We start from the raw sequence: 22,265 nt of genomic DNA, 5'->3' as shown, positions 1-22,265 counted from the left end.
AAGAAGGTTGTTGAGAATGCTTGCTTCTGAGATGGAGGAAGCCAACAGTGGCGTCTGCTTGAAAACAGGGTTAAGGACTTTTATTGACCCAAATTAATGACTTAGATTTGAGAATACATGTCATAATTTCTAAAATTGTGGATGATACAAACCTGGCAGTATTGTGAATGGCAAAGAGGATAATGATAAACTATTTCAGGTCAACACTCTTCATCTGAAGTAGATGTCAGTTAATAGTCTGTCTCCCAAGATGCAGACAGATCAAGAAAGGAGAGAAAGATTTCGGAGATGGACCTTGAATGAGGGCAAGGTGGAATTTGATAGCAAAGTTGATAAAATTGACAAATTCAGCATGGTGCAGGATGCAGACATCAATGTGGTGGAGAAAGAGTTGGGAGGTGATACCAGGCAAATGTAGGGCCTCCACCTGAAATGTCGACTGTTCATTTTCTTCTGTAGTTATGGCCTGACCTGCTGAGTCCCTCCAGTGTTTTGTGTGTTACTACAGGTTGGTATGTAAATTGGCCACTGTAAATTGCCCCCAGTATGCAAGTGAGGGGAAGAATATTGCATTGGTGGGTATTGTGAGGAGAATAAAATGTGTTTAACAAAAAGATTAGTGTAAATGGGCGGTTGATGGTAGGTGAGGATGTGATGGGCTGAAGGGCTTGTTTCTGCACTAAAAAATTCTATGGCTCTATGTTTGTTATCCAACAGAGTGACTTCAGTATATTAGAGCATATTCACCTCTGTAAAAAAAATTTGGTTGATGTATTGTGCAAAAAAATGGTAGCAGAAACACTTGGTGCTACTAAAATTGTAACTTCAGAAGGGATTGAGCTAAGAACATTAACATAAATGGTAGGATTTCAATACAGCAGAACTGTAGGTGTTCAATATTAAATTGTAAGATTCCTGCTCACACTGTTGGGTTTCCTTTGGTAAAAGTGTCCAGCTACGTGAAGCACCAAGATTACCCACCTTCCAACTGCATTTCATTGCTGCTCAGCACAATTTTGATTTGAAATTTAGTTAGATATCCAGAAATTGGTGAAAATATGCTTTCATGCTAAATTGACAACATCACTCAGAAACTCAATGATTTCAGCTCTGGTTTTCTGGGACTGTGGGAACAGGACATGGCTTGGCTCGTCTTAGTGCAAATACTGATTGTTGCAACTCCCAGTGTGAACTCCCTTCAACCTTGATTAGCATAAACGTTAATAGCAGTACAAAAAGAAGTGTGTTTTTGTACCACTTACCTTTCGTGCCAATCCTAAGGCAATGTAGCACTTTTCACCTGGGTCAACTATTTCTACTTCGAAGTAATGACTTCTGGTGCTGAGGGGATGTCTTGCTTGTGCCAGACCTACATCCATTATGCTTTTCCCTTTGCCGACATATTCTAAGAGCTAGAAACAAGCCAGGGAAGGGACGAAAAGGAAAGTAAAGTGATATTAGTCTTGCGGAGATATTCAGTAATCCAAAAACAATATCATATTCCACTTATTCTTATTTGTACAGAATGTGAACTCAAATGTGAAGTTTACAAATACCCATTTCAGCATGACAGGGTGCACATCTCCAATTTCTGGTAATTACTCCCTACCTTCTCTCTTTTTCCATTCCCCATTCTGGTTATTGTCTCACCCCCTTCTCTTCTCCTTCCCTGCTGGACACCTCTGATGGCACTCCTCTTTTCCTTTCTTCCATGGTCCATTGTACTCTTCTATCAGATTCCTTTTTCTTCAGCCCTTTACCTCCTCCCCCTATCAGCTCCCAGCTTCTTACTTCATCATCCCTCCCCACTCATCCACCTTTCCCCTCACCTGGTTTCATCTTGGTCCAAAACATTGACTGTTTATTCATTTTCGTAGATGCTGGCTGACTCGCTGAGTTAGACCATAAAACATAGGAGCAGAATTAGGCCATTCAGCCCATCAAGCCTGCTCCGCCATTCCATCATGGCTGATCCTGGATCCCACTCAACCCCATACACCTGCCTTCTTGCCGTAGCCTTTGATGCCCTGACCGATCAGGAAATGATCAACTTCTGCCCTAAATATACCCACGGACTTGGCCTCCACTGCAGTGTGTAGCAGAGTATCCCACAGATTCACTGCTCTCTGGCTAAAAAAAAAAATTCCTCCTTACCTCTGTTCTAAAATCTAAAAGGTCACCCCTCAATTTTGAGGCTGTACCCTCTAGTTCTGGATACCTCCACCATAGGAAACATCCTCTCCACATCCACCTTATCCAGTCCTTTCAATATTCGGTAGGCTGAGTTCTCCAGCATTTTGTGTGTGACTCTCTGATTGCATGGATTTATCAGCCAATTAAAAACAAATTTGACCCAGTTTTTAACCAACATCTACAGGCTTTTACTTTGTTTTAGTAGTTAGGGGTTGGGAGATTGATCACCGGATGAACACATGGAACAGGACCCAAAGCTAAGGTTCCTTCTTCCCAGTTTAAGGTCATTGAGGCCCATCTGTCCTACCTGAGATCAACTAAACAGTAGAGATTAGGAATGTTATCCAGTCCCTTTCTGCTCCGCAGCTCAGTATCACCCTAACAGCTATTTTTTTTAAACTAACATAACTGCCTTGGAGAGCTTAGTAAGAGATTTCATGAGTTTAACAGTTTAATTTGGATGACAAGTAAGCAGGCCTGAGATTATGGCACCTCCTCACCTCTTAGTAACTTTCTTGCAGAGGCTGAAAATAGTCGTAAAGTTACTATGCTATCTTGGCCCCATGACTGCAGTTGTACAGCTGTTGTGAATACCGATCTCCATAAATCCAAAGGGATATTTTAAAAAAAGCATTTGGACTGACACCCAATTTAGCACTTACACGAACAATTGCCTCTCACACTTTAGTCTGCTACTACAAGCCGTAACTGAGACATTGCCACCACAAAGCACCAAAATACAGCAGATTTCCAACAGTATCACAAACAGCTACAGTCACAAGGTGACCACACCAAGGACATTTTTTTTTCCAAATCACACGGCAGTTTGGTAACATCTCAAAATTCTCAAGAAAAATTCACAGTCAAGTTATACATAATGGGATAAAAAAGACATTACACTTCAAAAGAATGTCAAATCTGACAATTTATATGCTACATACATTAATAGCACCAAACTGGGTAACATTTACTGAACTGAAATCAACAGTTCTTCCACTTGAAAATGTGCCCATTTTGGAATCAGACAGTTCAAGAACAATATAGCACGCTAATATTCTGCCATTCACCAATGCTTACATATTTTGGAAGTGGCCCTTGTCACCTACCTATATGGGAAGTGGATTTTGAAATAGCAGTTACCTATTCAAGGGACTTTTTGAAGGCAGAGCTATCTTTCCGAAGGAATCAATCAGCTCTTCTGCGTTTCCTGTGTTGCCCTATAAAAGCATTTACAGCTGGGATTCTTACTGAGATGAGGCTAAAGTGTCCAAAACTAGAGGGCATAGTGAGAAGTATGAGGTTTAGAGAGGACCTGAAGAACTTTTCTCCCCAAGGTGTTCATGCTTTCATGCACTGTGTTGCTGCCACATGATTGGCTGATTAGTGATTTGCATTAATGTACAGGTGTACTAATAAAGTAGGCACTGAATGTATTTATATAGCACCTTTACTATAGCACTATCACAGTAGTGTAGTGGATAGCGCAATGCTATTACAGCTCAGAGCGTTCCAGAGTTTAGAGTTCAATTACATAAAACCTAAGATATAGGAGCAGAATTAGGCCGTTTGGACAATCGTGTCCGCTTCACCATTTCATCATGACAGATCCATTCTTCCTCTCAGCCCCAATCTCCTACCTTCACCTCATATCCCTGACCAATCAAGAATTTGTCAACCTCTGCCTTAAATGTATATAAAGACTTGGCCTCCACAGCTGCCTGCGGCAATGAACTCCACAGATTCACCACTCCCTGGCTAAAGAAATTCCTTCTCATCTCCATTCTAAATAGATGCCCCTCTATTCTGAGGCTGTGTCCTCTGGTCTTAGGCACTCCCACTCCAGGAAGCATGCTCTCTACATCCACTCCAACACTTTTCACCATTCAATTGGTTTCAATGAGGTTATTCCCCATTCTTTGGAATTCCAGTGAATACAGGCCCAGAGCCATCAAACACTCTTCATGTGACATTACAGTGCCATTCTGGAAGGAATCTCCGTATGTTCTCCCCATGGATTGTGTGGGTTTTCCCAAGATGCTCCGGTTTCCTCTCACAGTCTAAAGATGTACTGGGTAGGTTAACTGGTCATTGTAAATTGTCCTGTGATTAGGTTAATTGGATTTCTAAAGGATTGCAGGGGCAGTGTGCCTCGAAGGACCAAAATGACTTACTCTGTGCTCTATCGCTAAAATAAATGCTTTTTAAAAATCAAGGCACTGCAGAGGAGTGCACAAAACTTGCACAGTAGTAAAACCAGAAAATGTTGGAAATATATTCAATCATCTGACCTGCCATTCGACTTTGTGCAAGTATATACTCAGTGACCATTATATTAAGTACACCTACAGAATGAATAAAAGCATGCTGACATGGTCAAGAGGTTCAGTTGTTCAGACTAAACATCAGAACGGGGAAGAAATGCGATCTAAGTTCTGTGGGTAAAAATATCTTGTTAATGAGAGGTCAAAGGAAAAATGGCCAGACTGGTTCAAGTGACAGGAAGGCAACAGTAGCTTAAAATACCCAGCATTACAACAGCGGTTTGCAAAAGAGTATCTCTGAATGCACAACATGTCGAACCTTCAAGTGGATGGGCAACAGCAGCAGAAGACCACACTGGGGTCCACTTTGGCCTCAGTTACCTCAGAGCCTACAAGTCCAGAATGGATACAAGTCATCCTCAGTTCTCAGGAGTTGCCTAAAATGATGGTGGGACTGAGCAAGAGAGTGGAGTTAACTAGAAAGCTCTTGCGGGGAAAAAAGGATGGCAGTCATGATGTGTTAAACGATCTTTTTATGCTGGAACACATTCTGATTAAATGAATAGAGGATAATTACTTCTGTTAGTCACAGTCATACTTTATTGACCCCGGGGGAAATTGGTTTTCGTTACAGTTGCACCATAAATAATAAATAGTAATAGAACCATAAATAGTTAAATAGTAATATATAAATTATGCCAGTAAATTATGAAATAAGTCCAGGACCAGCCTATTGGCTCAGGGTGTCTGACCCTCCAAGGAAGGAGTTGTAAAGTTTTAATGGCCACAGGCAGGAATGACTTCCTATGACGCTCTGTGCTGCATCTCGGTGGAATGAGTCTCCAACTGAATGTACTCCTGTGCCCACCCAGTACATTATGTAGTGGATGGGAGACATTGACCAAGATGGTATGCAACTTAGACAGCATCCTCTTTTCAGATACCACCGTGAGAGAGTCCATTTCTATCCCCACAACATCACTGGCCTTATGAATGAGGAACAGCCAGCAAAGGACCATTTACATCATCATATTTCCCTCCTTAACAGAAGCTTTTTGAGCACAATCAGAATAGATATTTTTGGGGAGGACAATGGGTTAACACATGGATACTGTGCTGTGCTAATGCATGCACTCTCAAATTATTAACTTTATTATTTAAAAAACAATCCATTACACAGCAGCCAAATGGAGTTACTCAACACATCAAAAGAAAGCCTTGCACCTTGTCTGACACAGTCCCAGGCAGAATGAAAGACACACTATGCAAGCAAACTACAGACCTTGGAAGTTTAATTCTTCCACTGGCCTTCCAACCTCACTTCAAATGTATAAACTGCTGGGTTAAAATATTTTTACACTCAATTTAAAGACATGAATTAAAATTGACAAGTCAAGTTTATTTTTTACTTTTTTAAAAAAAATGACTCTTCAGTAAGAAATTGTGCATTACAATAGGCCATGGCAGTGTAAGCAAAAAGGAAGCTGCCTATGATATAGTTATTGTTGTCCTCAGATGTCAAGCCGTAACTCCAGAAAGACAAATCCATCATAATAGGATAAAGAAAGCAACTGGTCAACATAAAAATATTTAGTTTAACAACCCTCTTTCTGTAAGTGATTTGCAACATTCATTCAATAAGAAAATGTCCATGGGATCTGCATTGCATCATCTTCCCCATATGCCATTAAAAGAAACTGTCATTCCACCTATTTACTTTGTATTACATAGCTCTCTATCTATTCCATCTCCCAATCACTTTTAATATATTTACAGTACTGTGCAAAAGTCTTAGATAAATGTAAAAAATTCTGTAAAGTGAAGATATTTTCAAGAATAATGGAATGAAAAGTTTCTAAGAATCAAAAAATTACTATAATAAGCAGGAACAGTGGAAAAAACCCTAAATCAAATCAATATTTGGTGTGACCGCCCACTGATTTTAAATCTGCATCAATTCTGTTATGCAGTTGTATAAGACAATCTGCTGGTAGGCTGTTCCAAGCATCTTGGAGAACTTGCCACAGTTCTTCCGCAGACTTTGGCTGTCTTGCTTGTTTCTGTCTCTCCAGGTAATCCCCAAAAGCCTTGATGATGTTGAGATCAGGGCTCTGTGGAGGCCATACCATCTGTTGTAGAACTCCTTGTTCTTCTTTTTACTGAAGATAGTTCTTTATGACCTTGGCTGTGTGTTTGGGGTCATTGTCCTGCTGCAGAATGAAGTTGGGACTGATTAGACACCTCCCTGATGGCATTGTGCGTTAGATGAGAATCTGCCTGTGTTTCTCAGCATTGAGGATCCCATTAATTCAGACCAGATCACCAACTCTAAATGCAGAAACGTAGCCTCAAACCTGCAGGGAACCTTCGCTGTGTTTCACTGTTGGCTGCAGACACTCATCCAAGTAGCACTCTTCAGCTCTTCTACAGACAAACTGCCTCCTATTTGAGCCAAAAATTTCATATTGAAGCATTGGTCCAGAGCACTTGCTGTTAATGTTCAGCACCCCAGTCCTTGTGTTTTTGTGGGGTAGTTGAAACCCTTGGCTTTGTTTCCACTTCAGAGGAATGGCTTCTTCCAGTTTAGAAGGGACATCAGTTTGATGTATTTCTCATCTACCTTGCTCAGTTTCTGTGGCTGACCACTGTGTTTCTGGTCCTCAACCTTACCCATTTCTCTTGTGGTTCTTCAGAAGAGCTTGGACAGTACATCTTGAAACTCCAGTCTGCCCTGAAATTTCTGCTTGGGAGAGATCTTGCTGATGCAGGATGACCACCTTGTGTCTTGTTGCTATGCTCACTCTTGCCTTGGTGTAAGAATTGATGATTTGAAGGTTAAACTGTCACATCTGCAAGACCTTCACCTTTTAGTTTGGTAGCCTTTTGCCCAATCTGATTCCTTTTACACCCATTTCTGTTTCAGTTAGTCAGTTTAGTTCATTCAACTCATCATATCATTGATCATTAGCATCTTGTTTGTTATCTTTGTTTAATCATGCACTAGTCCATATACCTACAAAGTCAAGTTTTTATTTGAAAAGTGATCTATTATTTAATATGTTACTTCCTTTAATGAAATACAAAAAATTCTCTGTAATATTTAATTTTTTGGTAAATGAATGTTTGGAAATTTAAAATTTGCTCTTTTCTACTTACACACTAATGCAGAAAACAAAAATCATATAAAACAAAATTTATATAAAAATCTAGGGTGTCTAGGGTGTACAGTACTTTAGCATTTAAAAAAATTCTAGCAATACACTTTTGAAATCCATACCCATCAAAAGGTTTTAAGATCATAGGATTAGGTTATTCAGCCATTTGAGCTTGTTCTACTATTTACTGATTATATCTGATCTGTATCCTAACATCATTCAACCACACTGGCCCCATAACTGTCAACAGACGGAGGGTGGAGCTTAGGATGATGGCACCTATCGGCAACTCCTTTGCTTGCATCTTCAGAAACAGCTCTATTTCTATCTTTAATACCTCTTTTTTTCCCTTTTCAGGGTTCTTTTGAAGACCCTGACCTGGAGTTACACACTGACTTTGGTTCTTTGCAAAAATGGGATTTGCCCTCAGGGCCTCATGACCAGCTGCTTTTCGATATGCCAAGGATGCGGCCTGGAAGACCAGCGCGCTTTCAGGGTGCTGGATTTTCATGACTCTGGAGGCGGGCGGATATGAGGTTGATGCCGCCGCCTGGTGTGTCAGGAGAGTACATGGAAGGTCGAAAGCAGTGAGCTGGCTGCTGGCTATGTGCCCAGAGACCCGAGATCTTTGGGCACAGAGCTCGGAAAAAGCGTCGCAGTACACTTTTAACACCATAAATTGGCGAGTTGTTTTGTTACGTCTCCCCTCTCACTGTGAGACGGGACATCTCTTTTCCCCTTATTAGGGAGGGCAAGAATACTGGGTGAATGAGTAGCCTTTGGGGTACTGCAAGTCTGTCTTTACTGATGCTTTGCTACACGTTTGCGTGCTCGGTGGGGGGCACCGATGCTTTTTTTGCTGGAGGAGAACGAGGGGGTCGTTGCCTTGCTGCTGCTTGTGCGTGGGAGGGGGGAGCTGGGGGGGGCTTTGGGGTTCTAACATTTAACTGTCATTCATTCTTTGAGGCACTGCTTTGTTTTTGTGAATGATTGCGAAGAAAAAGAAGTTTAGGTTGTATATTGTATACATTTCTCTGACATTAAATGTACCTATTGAAATATTGTTAGCTAGCAACACTACTGACTTCAGATTTTAAAATATTAATGGAGCCAGTCCAAAAATGATCAGTCTTGGATACTCTTACTGACAGCCTCCACAGTGCATTGTGGTGGAGAATTTCAAAGATTGACAATTCTTGCAGAAGAATTTTCTTCTTATCCCAGTCAGGTAGCAACCCCTTATTTGAGACTATGTCTCTAGCTCCAGACTAGCTCACTAGCAGAAACATCCTCTTTGCAACAACCTCATGAAATTCCCTAATAATATTGCATTTCAATGAGGTCACCTTTGTTCTTCTCAGCTCCAGACTGTATAGGCCTAATCTTCTTAATCTTCTCTTACAAGGCAGCACCCCCCCCCCACCCCACTTCACCCTAGGAATCAATCTAGTGAACCCTCAAGCACTGCTTTTAAGACAAGCATATAACTCCTTCACAGTTTAGTTCTGAAGATAAGCTCTATTTCCACAGAACTTTGTTGGAGATGATGTGCAACATTGTGTGGCAAGAAAGGTTGAGAAAAGCATTGGAGAAACAGTGCAGCTTTGTTTGCCACCTGTTTTCTCTAAGATTGGTTCTGTTAACTAGTTGCTTAGGATCACAGCTTCGATGCTGTCATGAAGCAATCAAAAAATAAAGACAAATTTCTATGAGGGTGCTCCACAGTCATTCTTAATTGTGGAAGCAACGCTTTATGGAAGTTGAAAGAAGGCCTCGTATAGTGGCTAGATCCTCCTCTCTGCATTTTTCTTGGGAGTTGTCGCACATGATTATCAGGACCACTGTGACGCTAAGTGGATAGAAACCACACTGACACTTGACCACTGGGAGAAGCAGACATCCCACCCTGCAAAAACTCATTTCAGGGAGGTAGCACCACCATTTCAGGGAGGAGGCACCCCCGCCCCCTGCAACCCCATATCCCGCACCCCCCCACCCCCCGGTTGACCTCCTAGGGTGTATGTAATACTTTGTTTAGTGATTTTGTCTAATCTGTAAGCCAAGTTGGGTATATGCAGAAAATGTGACATTAAAATATGTACTTATATATTATCATGTTTATTCTATTACAACTTTAAGCAAGTCTACAGTGAGTTTGGCCTCATCACGTAGGACATCAATAGTGTAGCTCCTTAGCAGCCAGCCAGCTAGTTTAATTAACATTAGCTATGCTAATGAATAAATGAATGACACCTGTAAAACTCACCTCAACACGTCTTTTACAGTCTTAACCCACCATGGGCAATAGAAAAGTCACTGTTGCAAACAGTGCAGTGAGCAACACTGTCATTATTTTTGAGGTCGACTGTAAAGCCCGCCCACAGAGAAAACTGATAGGTCTACTTAGCAGGGGTCCCCAACCTTTTTTGCACCGTGGACCGGGTTAATATTGACAATATTCTTGCGGACTGGCCAACCAGGGGGCGGGGGGTGTTAATCACGACCGGAATATAGGTGATAAGTCAACTATAAGTCACTTATAAGTGGCTAATACACTCAATTTCATTTCTAAAAGGGTTTATCTAACGAATTTAATATTAAAAACACAGCGCATACAAGTGTCCCCCGCTTTTCGAACGTTCGCTTTACGAAACCTCACTGTTACGAAAGACCTACATTAGTTCCCTGTTTTCGCTAACAGAAGGTGTTTTCACTGTTACGAAAAAACTCAGCGCACAATAAAAAATCAGCTTTGGCACCACCATTTCAGGGAGGAGGCACCCCCTGAAATAAATAAGGTGTCGGAAAAGCTTGAAAGAGCTTGTAAGGGTGTTACACTTAGCGTAAAACTAGACATAATTAAGCGTTTTGTTCATGGTGAACGAAGTAAGGACAACGTGAGTTTGGCTTGTGGAAGCTGACGAAGATGATGTTGAAGAGGTTTTGGCATCCCATGACCAAGAACTGATAGATGAAGAGCTGATGCAATTTTGGAAGAGGAAAGGATAACAATCGAAACCGAATGCAGTAGCGAATTGAACGTGAAACAACTGCGTGAGATTTTCGCTGCAATGATAAAGTATGACTTTAATTTTGCAAGGGTACGTAGGTTTAGGGGATATTTACAGGATGGTTTGAGTGCTTACAAAGAACTGTATAATAGAAAAATGCACGACGCTCAGCAGTCAAGCAAGCCTTCCACATCAGCCACAGCAGACGACAAACCTCAACCTTCGACATCAAAGCAGGCAGTCATAGGAGAAGATGAGCTGCTTGCTCTAATGGAAACAGACGACGACGAGATGACACCCCAGTGTCCCACCACCCCAACACCCAGGCCGTGGACAGATACTGTACCGATTCGCGGAGAATGCAGTGGTAGCTGGAAGGCATACAGCATATCTTTAAGAAAAGATCCAAAATAAACATGCTAATTAATTAGGTGCCTCCCGACATGTAATTGTCGGCCCAGATCAGAGGTGATGCAATTGGCAATCGGCACTGATCTGGACCGACAATTTCATGCTGAGCGGCACCTAATTAATTAGCTTGTTTATTTCGGCCTTTTTCTTAAAGATGTGCTGTGTGCCTCCCGGCTGCCGCTGTACCCCTGCATGCTTCGTGGATCGGTATCGGTCGGTGGCCCGGAAGGTGGGGACCACTGCACCACCCAAACTCTGACGACTCAGTCTAACACACCACCATCAGTGTGCTCCGCGCTTTCCCAATTCCGGTAAGTGATACTACACTGTACATACATTATTTCTACTTTATATAGGCTGTGTTTTTTTACGTGTTATTTGGTATGATTTGGCAGCTTCACAGCTTAAAGTTTACTGGAGAGAGTGTTTTTGCCAACAGCGCTTGCATGAGATTTTCTGCCGACGGCGCTTGCGTGAGATTTTCGCTACGAATAACAATGCAGGCAATGATTGTGGAAAAGTATTTCTACTTTATATAGGCTGTGTATTTATCATATCATTCCTGCTTTTACTATATGTTACTGTTATTTTAGGTTTTATGTGTTATTTGGCATGATTTGGTAGGTTATTTTTGGGTCTGCGAATGCTCACAAAATTTTCCCATATAAATAAATGGTAATTGCTTCTTCGCTTTACGACAGTTCGGCTTACAAAACGTTTCATAGGAACGCTCTACCTTCGGATGGCAGGGAAACCTGTATTTTCCTCGCATGAATATAGTGATAAGTCAATTATAAGTCAATAGCATCATGACATTTTAAGTAACGTTTGGATGTTAAACACGCAGCACACATTTTCCTCGTATGAACATATAAGATCATTGCAACACACCAATATCGCTGAATCAGTGGGAGCCCTGGGCTTGTTTCCCTGCAACAAGATGGTGCCATCGAGGGGTGATGGGAGACAGCGATACTCGAAGGGGGGTTCCTTATGTCCAGTCTATTCCGCAATTTTGTTTTCGTTGCATTCATTGCAGAAAACCCTGCTTCGCAGAGATATGTTGGAAATAGAAGCAACGTTTTCAGTGCTTCCGTGGCTATCTCAGGACATTTATCCTTGACTTCGATCCAGAATGCCAGCAAAGATGTTACGTCAAACATACTTTTCAGCCCGCCATCATTTGCAAGCTCGAGGAGATGATCTTCTTCCCGTACTGACATGGATGACGCATGGGTCATGACCTCATGTGCGTTCAAGTTCAACAGTGGCCGTGACAGGGAGTGAGGAAAGGTGCAGCTGACTCATATCGTTTCAATCGCCAAATCATATCGTTTCCTCGCAGCCCGGTGGTTAGGGACCACTCTTAGCACGAAGACAGACCAATCAGGATGCTCGCTCTCCCTCTCAAAAAATCGATTTCCAGGATATTGTATATAATTTCCGGGTATCAGGGAGCCACTATCAATATGTGGGAGACTCCCGGAACTTCCGGGAGAGGTGGGATGTCTGGAGAAGGAAGTTGAAGAGGACCATGGTGAAGTTTAAATGTTCTCTTCGAAGTGAGTTCAGTAAGATCCTCTCTCACTGCTCCCCGTGATCTCTACTGCCCTCTTGACTCTTCAACCACATGCTCACCCGGACTCACTAGCACAGCCATGAATTCTTCCTGGGAACTTGTCTTCACTGCCATCTTGCTCAACTTCTAGCTATTTTCCTTCCTCTCCCCCACCTTTTTGGTCTGTCATCTTCCCCCTTCTTTTTCAGTCCAGAAGGAGGGTCCTGAAATGTTGACTGTTTATTCATTTCCATAGATACTGCCCGACTTGCTGAGTTCCTCCAGTATTTTATATGTTACTGTGGTTACCTTTTGTCTTGTTTCTTGCAGATGGTCACAATTACAGCATCTCTGGATCTCATCTACACTATCTCCATTGCCTTCCTATAGTGTAGCAACCAGAACTGTATACAATACTTCACGTGTAGCTTTATCAATGTTTTGTGTAACTGCAAGATGATATCCCATCTTTATACTCAGTGCCTCAGCCTATAAAGGTAAGCATACCAAATGCCCATACCAGTGTCTCCCTACTCTCAGGGAGCTATGGACCTGCACAAAAAGACCTATCTGTACATCAATGCTCCCAAGAACTTGCCATTTACTCTTTATGTTCTGCCAGCATTTGACCTCCTAACGCTCATTACCTCACACTTGCCTAGATTAAGTTCCATCTGTCACCACAACGCCCAACTTTCCAGCTGATTCATGTCTCACTATACCCTTAGACCAGGGGTTCCCAACCTTTTTATGCCATGGACCCCTACCATTAACCAAAGGGTCAGTGGACGTCAGGTTGGGAACCCTTGCCTTAGACAATTTTTTCGCCATCCATGACTCCTTCGACTTGCTAAAGGTACCACCTACATTCTCATCCAAGTCACTTATGTACATTACAAGCAACAACGGTCCCAGCACAATACAGAAGTCCAGTCAGAAAAATACCCATCCACCACTACCCTGTCTCCTATCACAAAGCCAGTTTTGGATCCAGTTTGTATACCCTGCCCCACTTGTGGGGAAGTCTGAGCCCCACCTCATCAGTCACCTTAGGGAACCAGTGTGGAAGTCATCCTTGAACCCAAGGGACTACCATAGGATAAGAAGACTTATTCCCACTTGGAGTACTGTGCTCAGTTCTGGTTGCCTCACTACAGGAAGGATGGTGGAAACCATAGAAAGGGTGCAGAGGAGATTTACAAGGATGTTGCCTGGATTGGGGAGCATGCCTTATGAAAATAGGTTGAGTAAACTCAGCCTTTTCTCCTTGAAGTGACAGAGGAAGAGAGGAGACCTGACAGAGGTGTATAAGATGATGAGAGGCATTGATCATGTGGATAGTCAGAGGCTTTTTCCTAGGGCTGAAATGGCTAGCATGAGAGGGCACAGTTTTAAGGTGCTTGGAAGTAGGTACAGGGGAGATATCAGGGGTAAGATTTTTTTTAATGCGCTACCGGCGACGGTGGTGGAGGCAGACACAATAGGGACTTTTAAGAGACTCCTGGACAGGTATATGGAGCTCAGAAAAATACAGGGCTGTGGGTAACCCCAAGTAATTTTTCAGGTAAGGACATGTTCGGCACAGCTTTGTGGGCCGAAGGGCCTGTATTGTGCTGTAGGTTTTCTATTTTTCTAAGGCGTCTTCTTAAATGAGGCAGCCAAAACTGTATGAAGCACGCCAAGTAGGGTATCACCAATGCAGTGTATGTCTGTATAAAGACCATCCTTTGTACTATCAGCCTTGCAACTTCTATTTGTTAATATTGTACCTGCATGCTGACTTTATGTTCCTTGCATGAGGAAATACAGATCTCTCTGAGCAGTATCATTTAGTCTCATACCGTTGAAATAACATCCTGCTTTTATATTCTTTCTCCCAAGTAGATTTCATGTATGCCCTCATTGTACACCAACTTTATACCAGCTATTTAACCTGCCTATATCCCTTGTAGACGCTGTGCTCTCTCACCTTTCTTCAATTCACCTGCAAATCCAGATATATTGTTAGGACCCTTCAACAAAGTCAATGGCATAAACTGTAAATTGCCAAAGTTCCCACAGTGATCCCTGAGGAATCCCAAATATTACAATGCAATAGCCTGAAAATAGAGTGTGAGTGTGTTAACCATACCTCTATCCAAACTACCACATTGCTCTCAATCCCACAAGACTATATCTAACACCTCACCCAATTACTTAGTGAAATTACCAATCACCTCTTAAAAATTCAAGTACTGGCACCCTTTTCCTTACCACGACAAAATTCAGAATCGGAATCAGGTTTATTATCACCAGCATGTGACGTGAAATTTGTTAACTTAGCAGCAGCAGTTCAATGCAATACATAATCTAGCAGAGAGAAAAAAAATAATAAATAAACAAATCAATTACATATATTGAATAGATTTAAAATTGTGCAAAAACAGAAATACTGTATATTAAAAAAAATGTGAGGTAGTGTCCAAAGCTTCAATGTCCATTTAGGAATCAGATGGCAGAGGGAAAGAAGCTGTTCCTGAATCACTGAGTGTGTGCCTTCAGGCTTCTGGACCTCCTACCTGATGGTAACAGTGAGAAAAGTGCTGGAGTGCCTGAGTGCTGGAGGTCCTTAATAATGGACACTGTCTTTCTGAGACACCGCTCCCTAAAGATGTCCTGGGTACTTTGTAGGCTAGTGCCCAAGACGGAGCTGACTAAATGTACAACCCTCTGCAGCTTCTTTCGGTCCTGTGCAGTAGCCCCTCCATACCAGACAGTGATGCAGCCTGTCAGAATGCTCTCCACAGTACAACTATAGAAGTTTTTGAGTGTATTTGTTGACATGCCAAATCTCTTCAAACTCCTAATAAAGTATAGCCGCTGTCTTGCCTTCTTTATAACAACATCGATATGTTGGGACCAGATTAGATCCTCAGAGATCTTGACACCCAGGAACTTGAAGCTGCTCACTCTCTCCACTTCTGATCCCTCTATGAGGATTAGTATGTGTTCTTTCGTCTTACTCTTCCTGAAGTCCACAATCAGCTCTTTCGTCTAAGAAAATCATTCAACACCATTTCTCTTTCAGGAAACCTCATCAACTCTGCTTAGTCACGAGCTTTTCCAAGTACCATGCTTTCATTTCTTAATAATGGATTCCTATATGACTGATAAGCTAGCTGACCTGTATTCCCCTGCTTCTCTTTCCTTTCATTATTGAACTACCGTATCGCAGTCACTGTATTCCAATCTGTTTGAAGCCTTCCAGAATCTAGAGATTTTTGAAGGAATGTACCCAATGCAAACACTATCACTGAAGCCAGATAACACAGAACCAGCAACAGGCCCAAATTCCTCAGTCCTGAATCCTAATAGTTTGTCTATTCCTTATTTTGGTCTGTTTTAAATTTTTTACTCTTTTGGTGACCAATTATTTTTAGTATGTTTTTTTGTGCTTTCCACTGTGAAATTGGTTGCAAATATTTGGGGAGACACAAGAGATTATAGATGCTGGAATTGGGAGCAAAGAAAAAGATACTGGAAGAAATCAACAGATCAAGTAGCATGAGTGGAGGGAAATGGAGCACCTGGTTACAAGCTATTTTAATTCTCCTTCCCATTTCCACACTGACCTGTCACTGACCTAAGTCCTCAGCATCCTCCAAAGCCAAGCCAAATGCAAAGAAGAACAGCACCTCATATCGATGTGGTGCTAACACCTAACAGCATGAATACTGAATTCTCCGATTTCAGATAACATTGCCCTCTTTCTCTCTCCTGTAAATCTACCCATCTCCACACACACTAACACACACCTTTCTGTAAACATCCCCTGCCCCAGCCACTTTCTCAGTTTCTTCCCCTCCCCAGCTTGGATATACAACTTTCTACTCCTTTTACCAAAATGTGAAGAAATGTAGATGCTCCAGAACAGATTAGTTATCACTTTCCGTTAGAGTATTTATCTCTTACCCTCATTCAGTCTCCTAAAGCTTAACCAATCCTCAAATCAAATACAAAATACTTTGCAGACGCTGGGATCAAAGCAACACTCACAACACGCTGGAGGAACTCAGCAGGTCAGGCAGCATCCATGGAAACGTTTCGGGCCGGAACCCTTTGTCAGGACTGTAGAGGGAAGGGGCAGAGGCCCTATAAGGAAGGTGGGGGGAGGGTGGGAAGGAGAAGGCTGGTAGGTTCCAGGTGAAAAACCAGTAAGGGGAAAGATAAAGGGGTGGGGGGGGAAGCAGGGAGGTGATAGGCAGGAAAGGTGAAGAAGGAATAGGGGAAAACACATTGGGTAGTAGAAGGAGGCGGAACCATGAGGGAGGTGATAGGCAGCTGGGGGAGGGGGCAGAGTGAAATAGGGATAGAGGCAGGGAGGAGGAGGGAATTACCGGAAGTTGGAGAATTCTATGTTCATACCAAGGGGCTGGAGACTACCTAGACGGTAGATGAGGTGTTGCTCCTCCAACCTGAGTTTAGCCTCATCATGGCAGTAAAGGAAGCCATGTATGGACATATCTGAATGGGAATGGGAAGAAGAGTTGAAGTGGATGGCTACTGGGAGATCCTGTCTGTTGTGGCGGATGGAGTGGAGGTGCTCGACGAAGCGGTCCCCCAATCTGCGTTGGGTTTCACCGATGTAGAGGAGGCTGCACCGGGAGCACTGGATGCAATAGATGACCCCAACAGACTCACAAGTGAAGTGTTGCCTCACCTGGAAGGTCTGTTTGGGGCCCTGAATGGTGGCAAGGGAGGAGGTGTAGGGACAGGTATAGCACTTGCACTTACAGGGATAAGTGCCGGGTGGAAGATGCGTGGGGAGCGACGTGTGGATAAGGGAGTCGCGGAGGGACCGATCCCTGCAGAGAGGGGTGGAGAGGGAAAAATGTGCTTAGTTGTGGGGTCCTGTTGAAGGCGACGGAAATTGCAGAGGATAATGTGCTGGATCCGGAGGCTAGTGGGGTGGTAGGTGAGGACAAGGGGAACTCTATCCCTGTTGGGGTGGCGGGAGGATGGGGTGAGGGCCGAAGTGCGGGAAATGGAGGAGATGCGGGTGAGGGCATCATTGATGACAGCAGAAGGGAAACCACGATCCTTAAAGAAAGAGGACATTTGAGATGTCCTGGAACGGAAAACCTCTTCCTCGGAGCAGATGCTGCGGAGACAGAGGAACTGGGAATAGGGAATGGCATTTTTGCATGTGGCGGGGTGGGAAGAGGTATAGTCGAGGTCGCTATGAGAGTCAGTGGGCTTGTAGAAGATGTCAGTGGACAGTCTGTCTCCAGAGATGGAGACCGAGCGATCGAGAAAGGAGAGAAGTGTCCGAGATGGACCAAGTGAATTTGAGGGCTGGGTGGAAGCTTGAAGTAAAGTCGATGAAATTGACGAGCTCAGCATGGGTGCAGGAAGCAGCACCGATGTAGTCGTCAATGTACCGAAGGAAAAGTTGGGGAGCAGTACCAGAATAGGTTTGGAGCACAGACTGTTCTACAAAACCAACAAAGAGGCAGGCGTAGCTGGGGCCCATGCGAGTTCCCATAGCTACACCCTTAGTCTGAAGAAAGTGGGAAGAGCCAAAAGAGAAGTTATTAAGTGTCAGTACCAGTTCCACCAACCGGAGGAGGGTAGTGGTGGTGGGGAACTGGTGAGGTCTATTATCCAGGAAGTAGCGGAGGGCTTTGAGGCCTTCTTGATGGGGAATGGAGGTGTATAAGGATTGGACATCCATAGGGAAAATGAAGCGGTCGGGACTGGGGAACTGGAAGTTATTGAAGAGGTGGAGGGCATGGGATGTATCCTGAATGTAGGTGGGGAGGGACTGAACTATGGGTGACAAAATGGAGTCCAGGTAGGCAGATACAAGTTCGGTGGGACAGGAGCAGGCAGAAACTATGGGTCTACCGGGACAGTTAGGCTTGTGTATCTTGGAAAGGAGGTAAAACCGAGTGGTACGGGGTGTGGGAATAATGAGTTTAGCAGCCGTAAGCGCAAGTGCTGCACCTGTCCCTACACCTCCTCTCTTGCCACCATTCAGGGCCCCAAACAGTCCTTCCAGGTGAGGCAACACTTCACTTGTGAGTCTGTTGGGGTCATCTATTGCATCCGGTGCTCCCGGTGCGGCCTCCTCTACATCGGTGAAACCCAACGTAGATTGGGGGACCGCTTCGTCGAGCACCTCCACTCCATCCGCCACAACAGACAGGATCTCCCGGTAGCCATCCACTTCAACTCTGCTTCCCATTCCCATTCAGATATGTCCATACATGGCTTCCTTTACTGCCATGATGAGGCTAAACTCAGGTTGGAGGAGCAACACCTCATCTACCGTCTAGGTAGTCTCCAGCCCCTTGGTATGAACATAGAATTCTCCAACTTCCGGTAATTCCCTCCCCCTCCCTGCCTCTATCCCTATTTCACTCTGCCCCCTCCCCCAGCTGACCATCAGCTCCCTCATGGTTCCGCCTCCTTCTACTACCCATTGTAGTACACCCGTATTCCTTCTTCACCTTTCCTGCCTATCACCTCCCTGTCTCCCCTCCGCCACCCCTTTATCTTTCCTCTTACTGGTTTTTCACCTGGAACCTACCAGCCTTCTCCTTCCCACCCTCCCCCCACCTTCTTTATAGGGTCTCTGCCCGTTCTCTCTGCAGTCCTTACGAAGGGTTCCGGCCCGAAACGTCAACTCATCATTTCCACGGATGCTGCCCGACCTGCTGCGTTCCTCCAGCGTGTTGTGAGTGTTTCCTCAAATCAAATCATGTTCATTTGCAATTCAATGCTCTCTCAAGTTAAGCATCCACTAGGACTCTGACCAAACCTCAGCTCTATGGAACTAGAGTGGAACAAATCATCCTTAACCCTAAGCAACAGAAGATGAGGATGTAGAAGCATTCTCACTTATGAATTATCTCACAGGTAGAAGGATATAGAATCTGTAAGCCCATAGATACTCCCCTGTTGATATTACTTACATGCTGGAAAAATTCAGCTGAATTAGTCATTCTGCTGACCCACTTTGAAGCTATGCTGAATCTCTCAGATCAGCTTCTATTTATTCAAGTGTTCAGTCACTTTATTCGGTATGCTAACTTTTAGTAACTTCCCCACAACTAATTTAAACATGTACGTAGCCAGTTGGCTTCTCCTTCTCATCCTTAAATAATGCAGTGACATTGGCAGATTTCCAATCTAATGACACAATTTCAAAGAGTATAAAATTTGACAAATTGTGACTAAAATTTCTGCACTTCACTTGTTTATTTTAATTTTAAAAAGGAAAAAAAAAGAAAATGCTGGAAATACTCAGCAGGTCAGGCAGCATCTGTGCAGAGAGAATAGGAGTTACATTTCAAATTGGCAGCCTTTCTGATGTGCAGAGGATTAATATAGTAGAAAGATTATTAAATGCAGTGAGTTCTAGTTAAAGGTGATTAACTCGAAACGTTTACTGCCTCTCTCCTATACACAGGTTTCCCCCGCCATCTGAAGGTAGAGTGTTCCTATGAAACGGTTCGTAAGCCGGAATGTCGTAAAGCGAAGAAGCAATTACCATTTATTTATATGGGAACATTTTGTGAGCGTTCACAGACCCAAAAATAACCTACCAAATCATGCCAAATAACACATAAAACCTAAAATAACAGTAACATATAGTAAAAGCAGGAATGATATGACAAATACACAGCCTATATAAAGTAGAAATACTATTCCACAATCAACACACATAAAAGTTGCTGGTAAACGCAGCAGGCCAGGCAGCATCTCTAGGAAGAGGTGCAGTCAACGTTTCAGGCCGAGATCCTTCGTCAGGACTAACTGAAGGAAGAGCTAGTAAGGGATTTGAAAGTTGGAGGGGGAGGGGGAGATCCAAAATGATAGGAGAAGACAGGAGGGCGAGGGATGGAGCCAAGAGCTGGACAGGTGATAGGCAAAGGGGATATGAGAGGATCATGGGACAGGAGGTCCAGGAAGAAGGAAAAGGGGGGGGGGGAAACACAGAGGATGGGCAAGGGGTATATTCAGAGGGACAGAGGGAGAAAAAGGAGAGTGAGAGAAAGAATGTGTGTATAAAAATAAGTAACAGATGGGGTACGAGGGGGGCCTGAACTGTTCTCTGTAGTGAAAATCTCACGTAAATGCTCTCGGCAGAAACATGCGCAAGCGCCATCGGCAAAAACACGGAGCAAGCACTCTCCAGTAACCTTTAAGCTATGATGCTGCCAAATCATACCAAATAACACGTAAAAATACACAGCCGATATAAAGTAGAAATAATGTATGTACAGTGTAGTATCACTTACTGGAATCGGGAAGACAGCGCCGAGCACACTGATGATGGTGTGTTAGGCTGAGTCGTCGGAGTTGGGGAAGTGCAGTGGCCCCCAACCCTCTGGGTAGCGAACCGATACCTATCTGCGAAGCATGCAGTGGTACAGCGGTGACCGGGAGGCACCCAGCACATCTTTAAGAAAAAAGCTGAAATAAACATGCTAATTAATTAGGTGCTGCCCGGCACGTAATTGTCAGCCCAGATCAGAGGTGATTGCTAATTGCACCACCTCTGATTTGGGCTGACAATTACGTGCCGGGCAGCACCTAATTAATTAGCATGTTTATTTCGGCTTTTTTCTTAAAGATATGCTGTGTGCCTCCTGGCTACCGCTGCATTCTCCGCGAATCGGTATCAGTCCGTGGCCTGGAGGTTGGGGTGGTGGAACACTGGGGTGTCATCTCATCGTCATCTGTTTCCATCAGGGCAGGTAGGTCATCTTCTTCTATGTCTGCCCGCCTCGATGTCGAAGGTCGAGGCTCGTCATCTGCTGTGGCTGATGTGGAAGGCTTGCTTGACTGCTTAGCCTCGCGCATTTTTAGATCATACAGTTCTTTGTAAGCACTCAAACCATCTTGCAAATTTGCCCTAAACCGACGTACCCTTTCAAAATTAAAGTCGTACTTTATCATTACTCATTCGGCTTCGATTGTTATCCTTTCCTCTTCCAATTGCATCAGCTCTTCATTTATCAGTTCTTGGTCATGGGATGCCAAAACCGCTTCAACATCATCTTCGTCAACTTCCGCAAGCCAAACTCACTTTGTCCTTACTTGGTTCACCATGATCGAAACGCTTAATTATGTCTAGTTTTATGCTAAGTGTATCACCCTTACGAGCTCTTTTAGGCTTTTCCGATACCTTAGAACTCATCTTGCTAACGGTTGCTCACAGGCACTTGCTTAAGCAATGCCGGCTATAATGCCGTTCCGAATCCGGGAGAGAGCGGCTGCTCGGGATGCGCAGTTTTTTTCGTGCGCTGTCTTTTATTGGGCGCTGCTTTTTTCGCGTGCTGCTTTTTTCGTAACAGTGAGAACCCCTACTGTTAGCGAAAACAGGGAACTAATGTAGGTCCTTCCTAACAGTGAGGTTTCGTAAAGCGAATGTTCGAAAAGCAGGGGACACCTGTACCGAGCCGCTTCCATTTATTTCTTTTAATAACAAGGGTAAAAATCTAAGTAATTTATATAATTATAAAAAAGCAAGGAGCTTAGTATATACTCCTATGAAACACCAGCTATTGTGGCCTGACAAGCAGAGGAATTCCCTTTATTCCTATTCTCTATGTTCTAGTTTTCAACCAACTACCAAGCTAAATCATAAAGCTACATCCAAAGAAACAGAACAATTATAACCAACTGG

General features: G+C 43.5%; 1 protein-coding gene across 4 annotated transcripts in view; it reads right to left on the bottom strand.

Moving 5' to 3' along the window:
* spryd3 (SPRY domain containing 3) overlaps positions 1–22,265 on the bottom strand; it is a 239,181-nt gene that overhangs the window by 100,503 nt on the left and 116,413 nt on the right. For all 4 annotated transcript variants that reach the window (XM_063037983.1, XM_063037986.1, XM_063037985.1 and 1 more), the window contains one exon: positions 1,263–1,412. In XM_063037983.1, coding sequence (XP_062894053.1) covers positions 1,263–1,412 — 150 coding nt within the window. The remainder of the gene's footprint in view (positions 1–1,262; positions 1,413–22,265) is intronic.

Source organism: Mobula hypostoma, chromosome X1 (assembly GCF_963921235.1).
Source record: "Mobula hypostoma chromosome X1, sMobHyp1.1, whole genome shotgun sequence".
NCBI classification, from domain to species: Eukaryota; Metazoa; Chordata; class Chondrichthyes; order Myliobatiformes; family Myliobatidae; genus Mobula; species Mobula hypostoma.
Note: the sequence above shows the minus strand (reverse complement) of the source record. Positions and strands in the feature narration are given on the sequence as shown.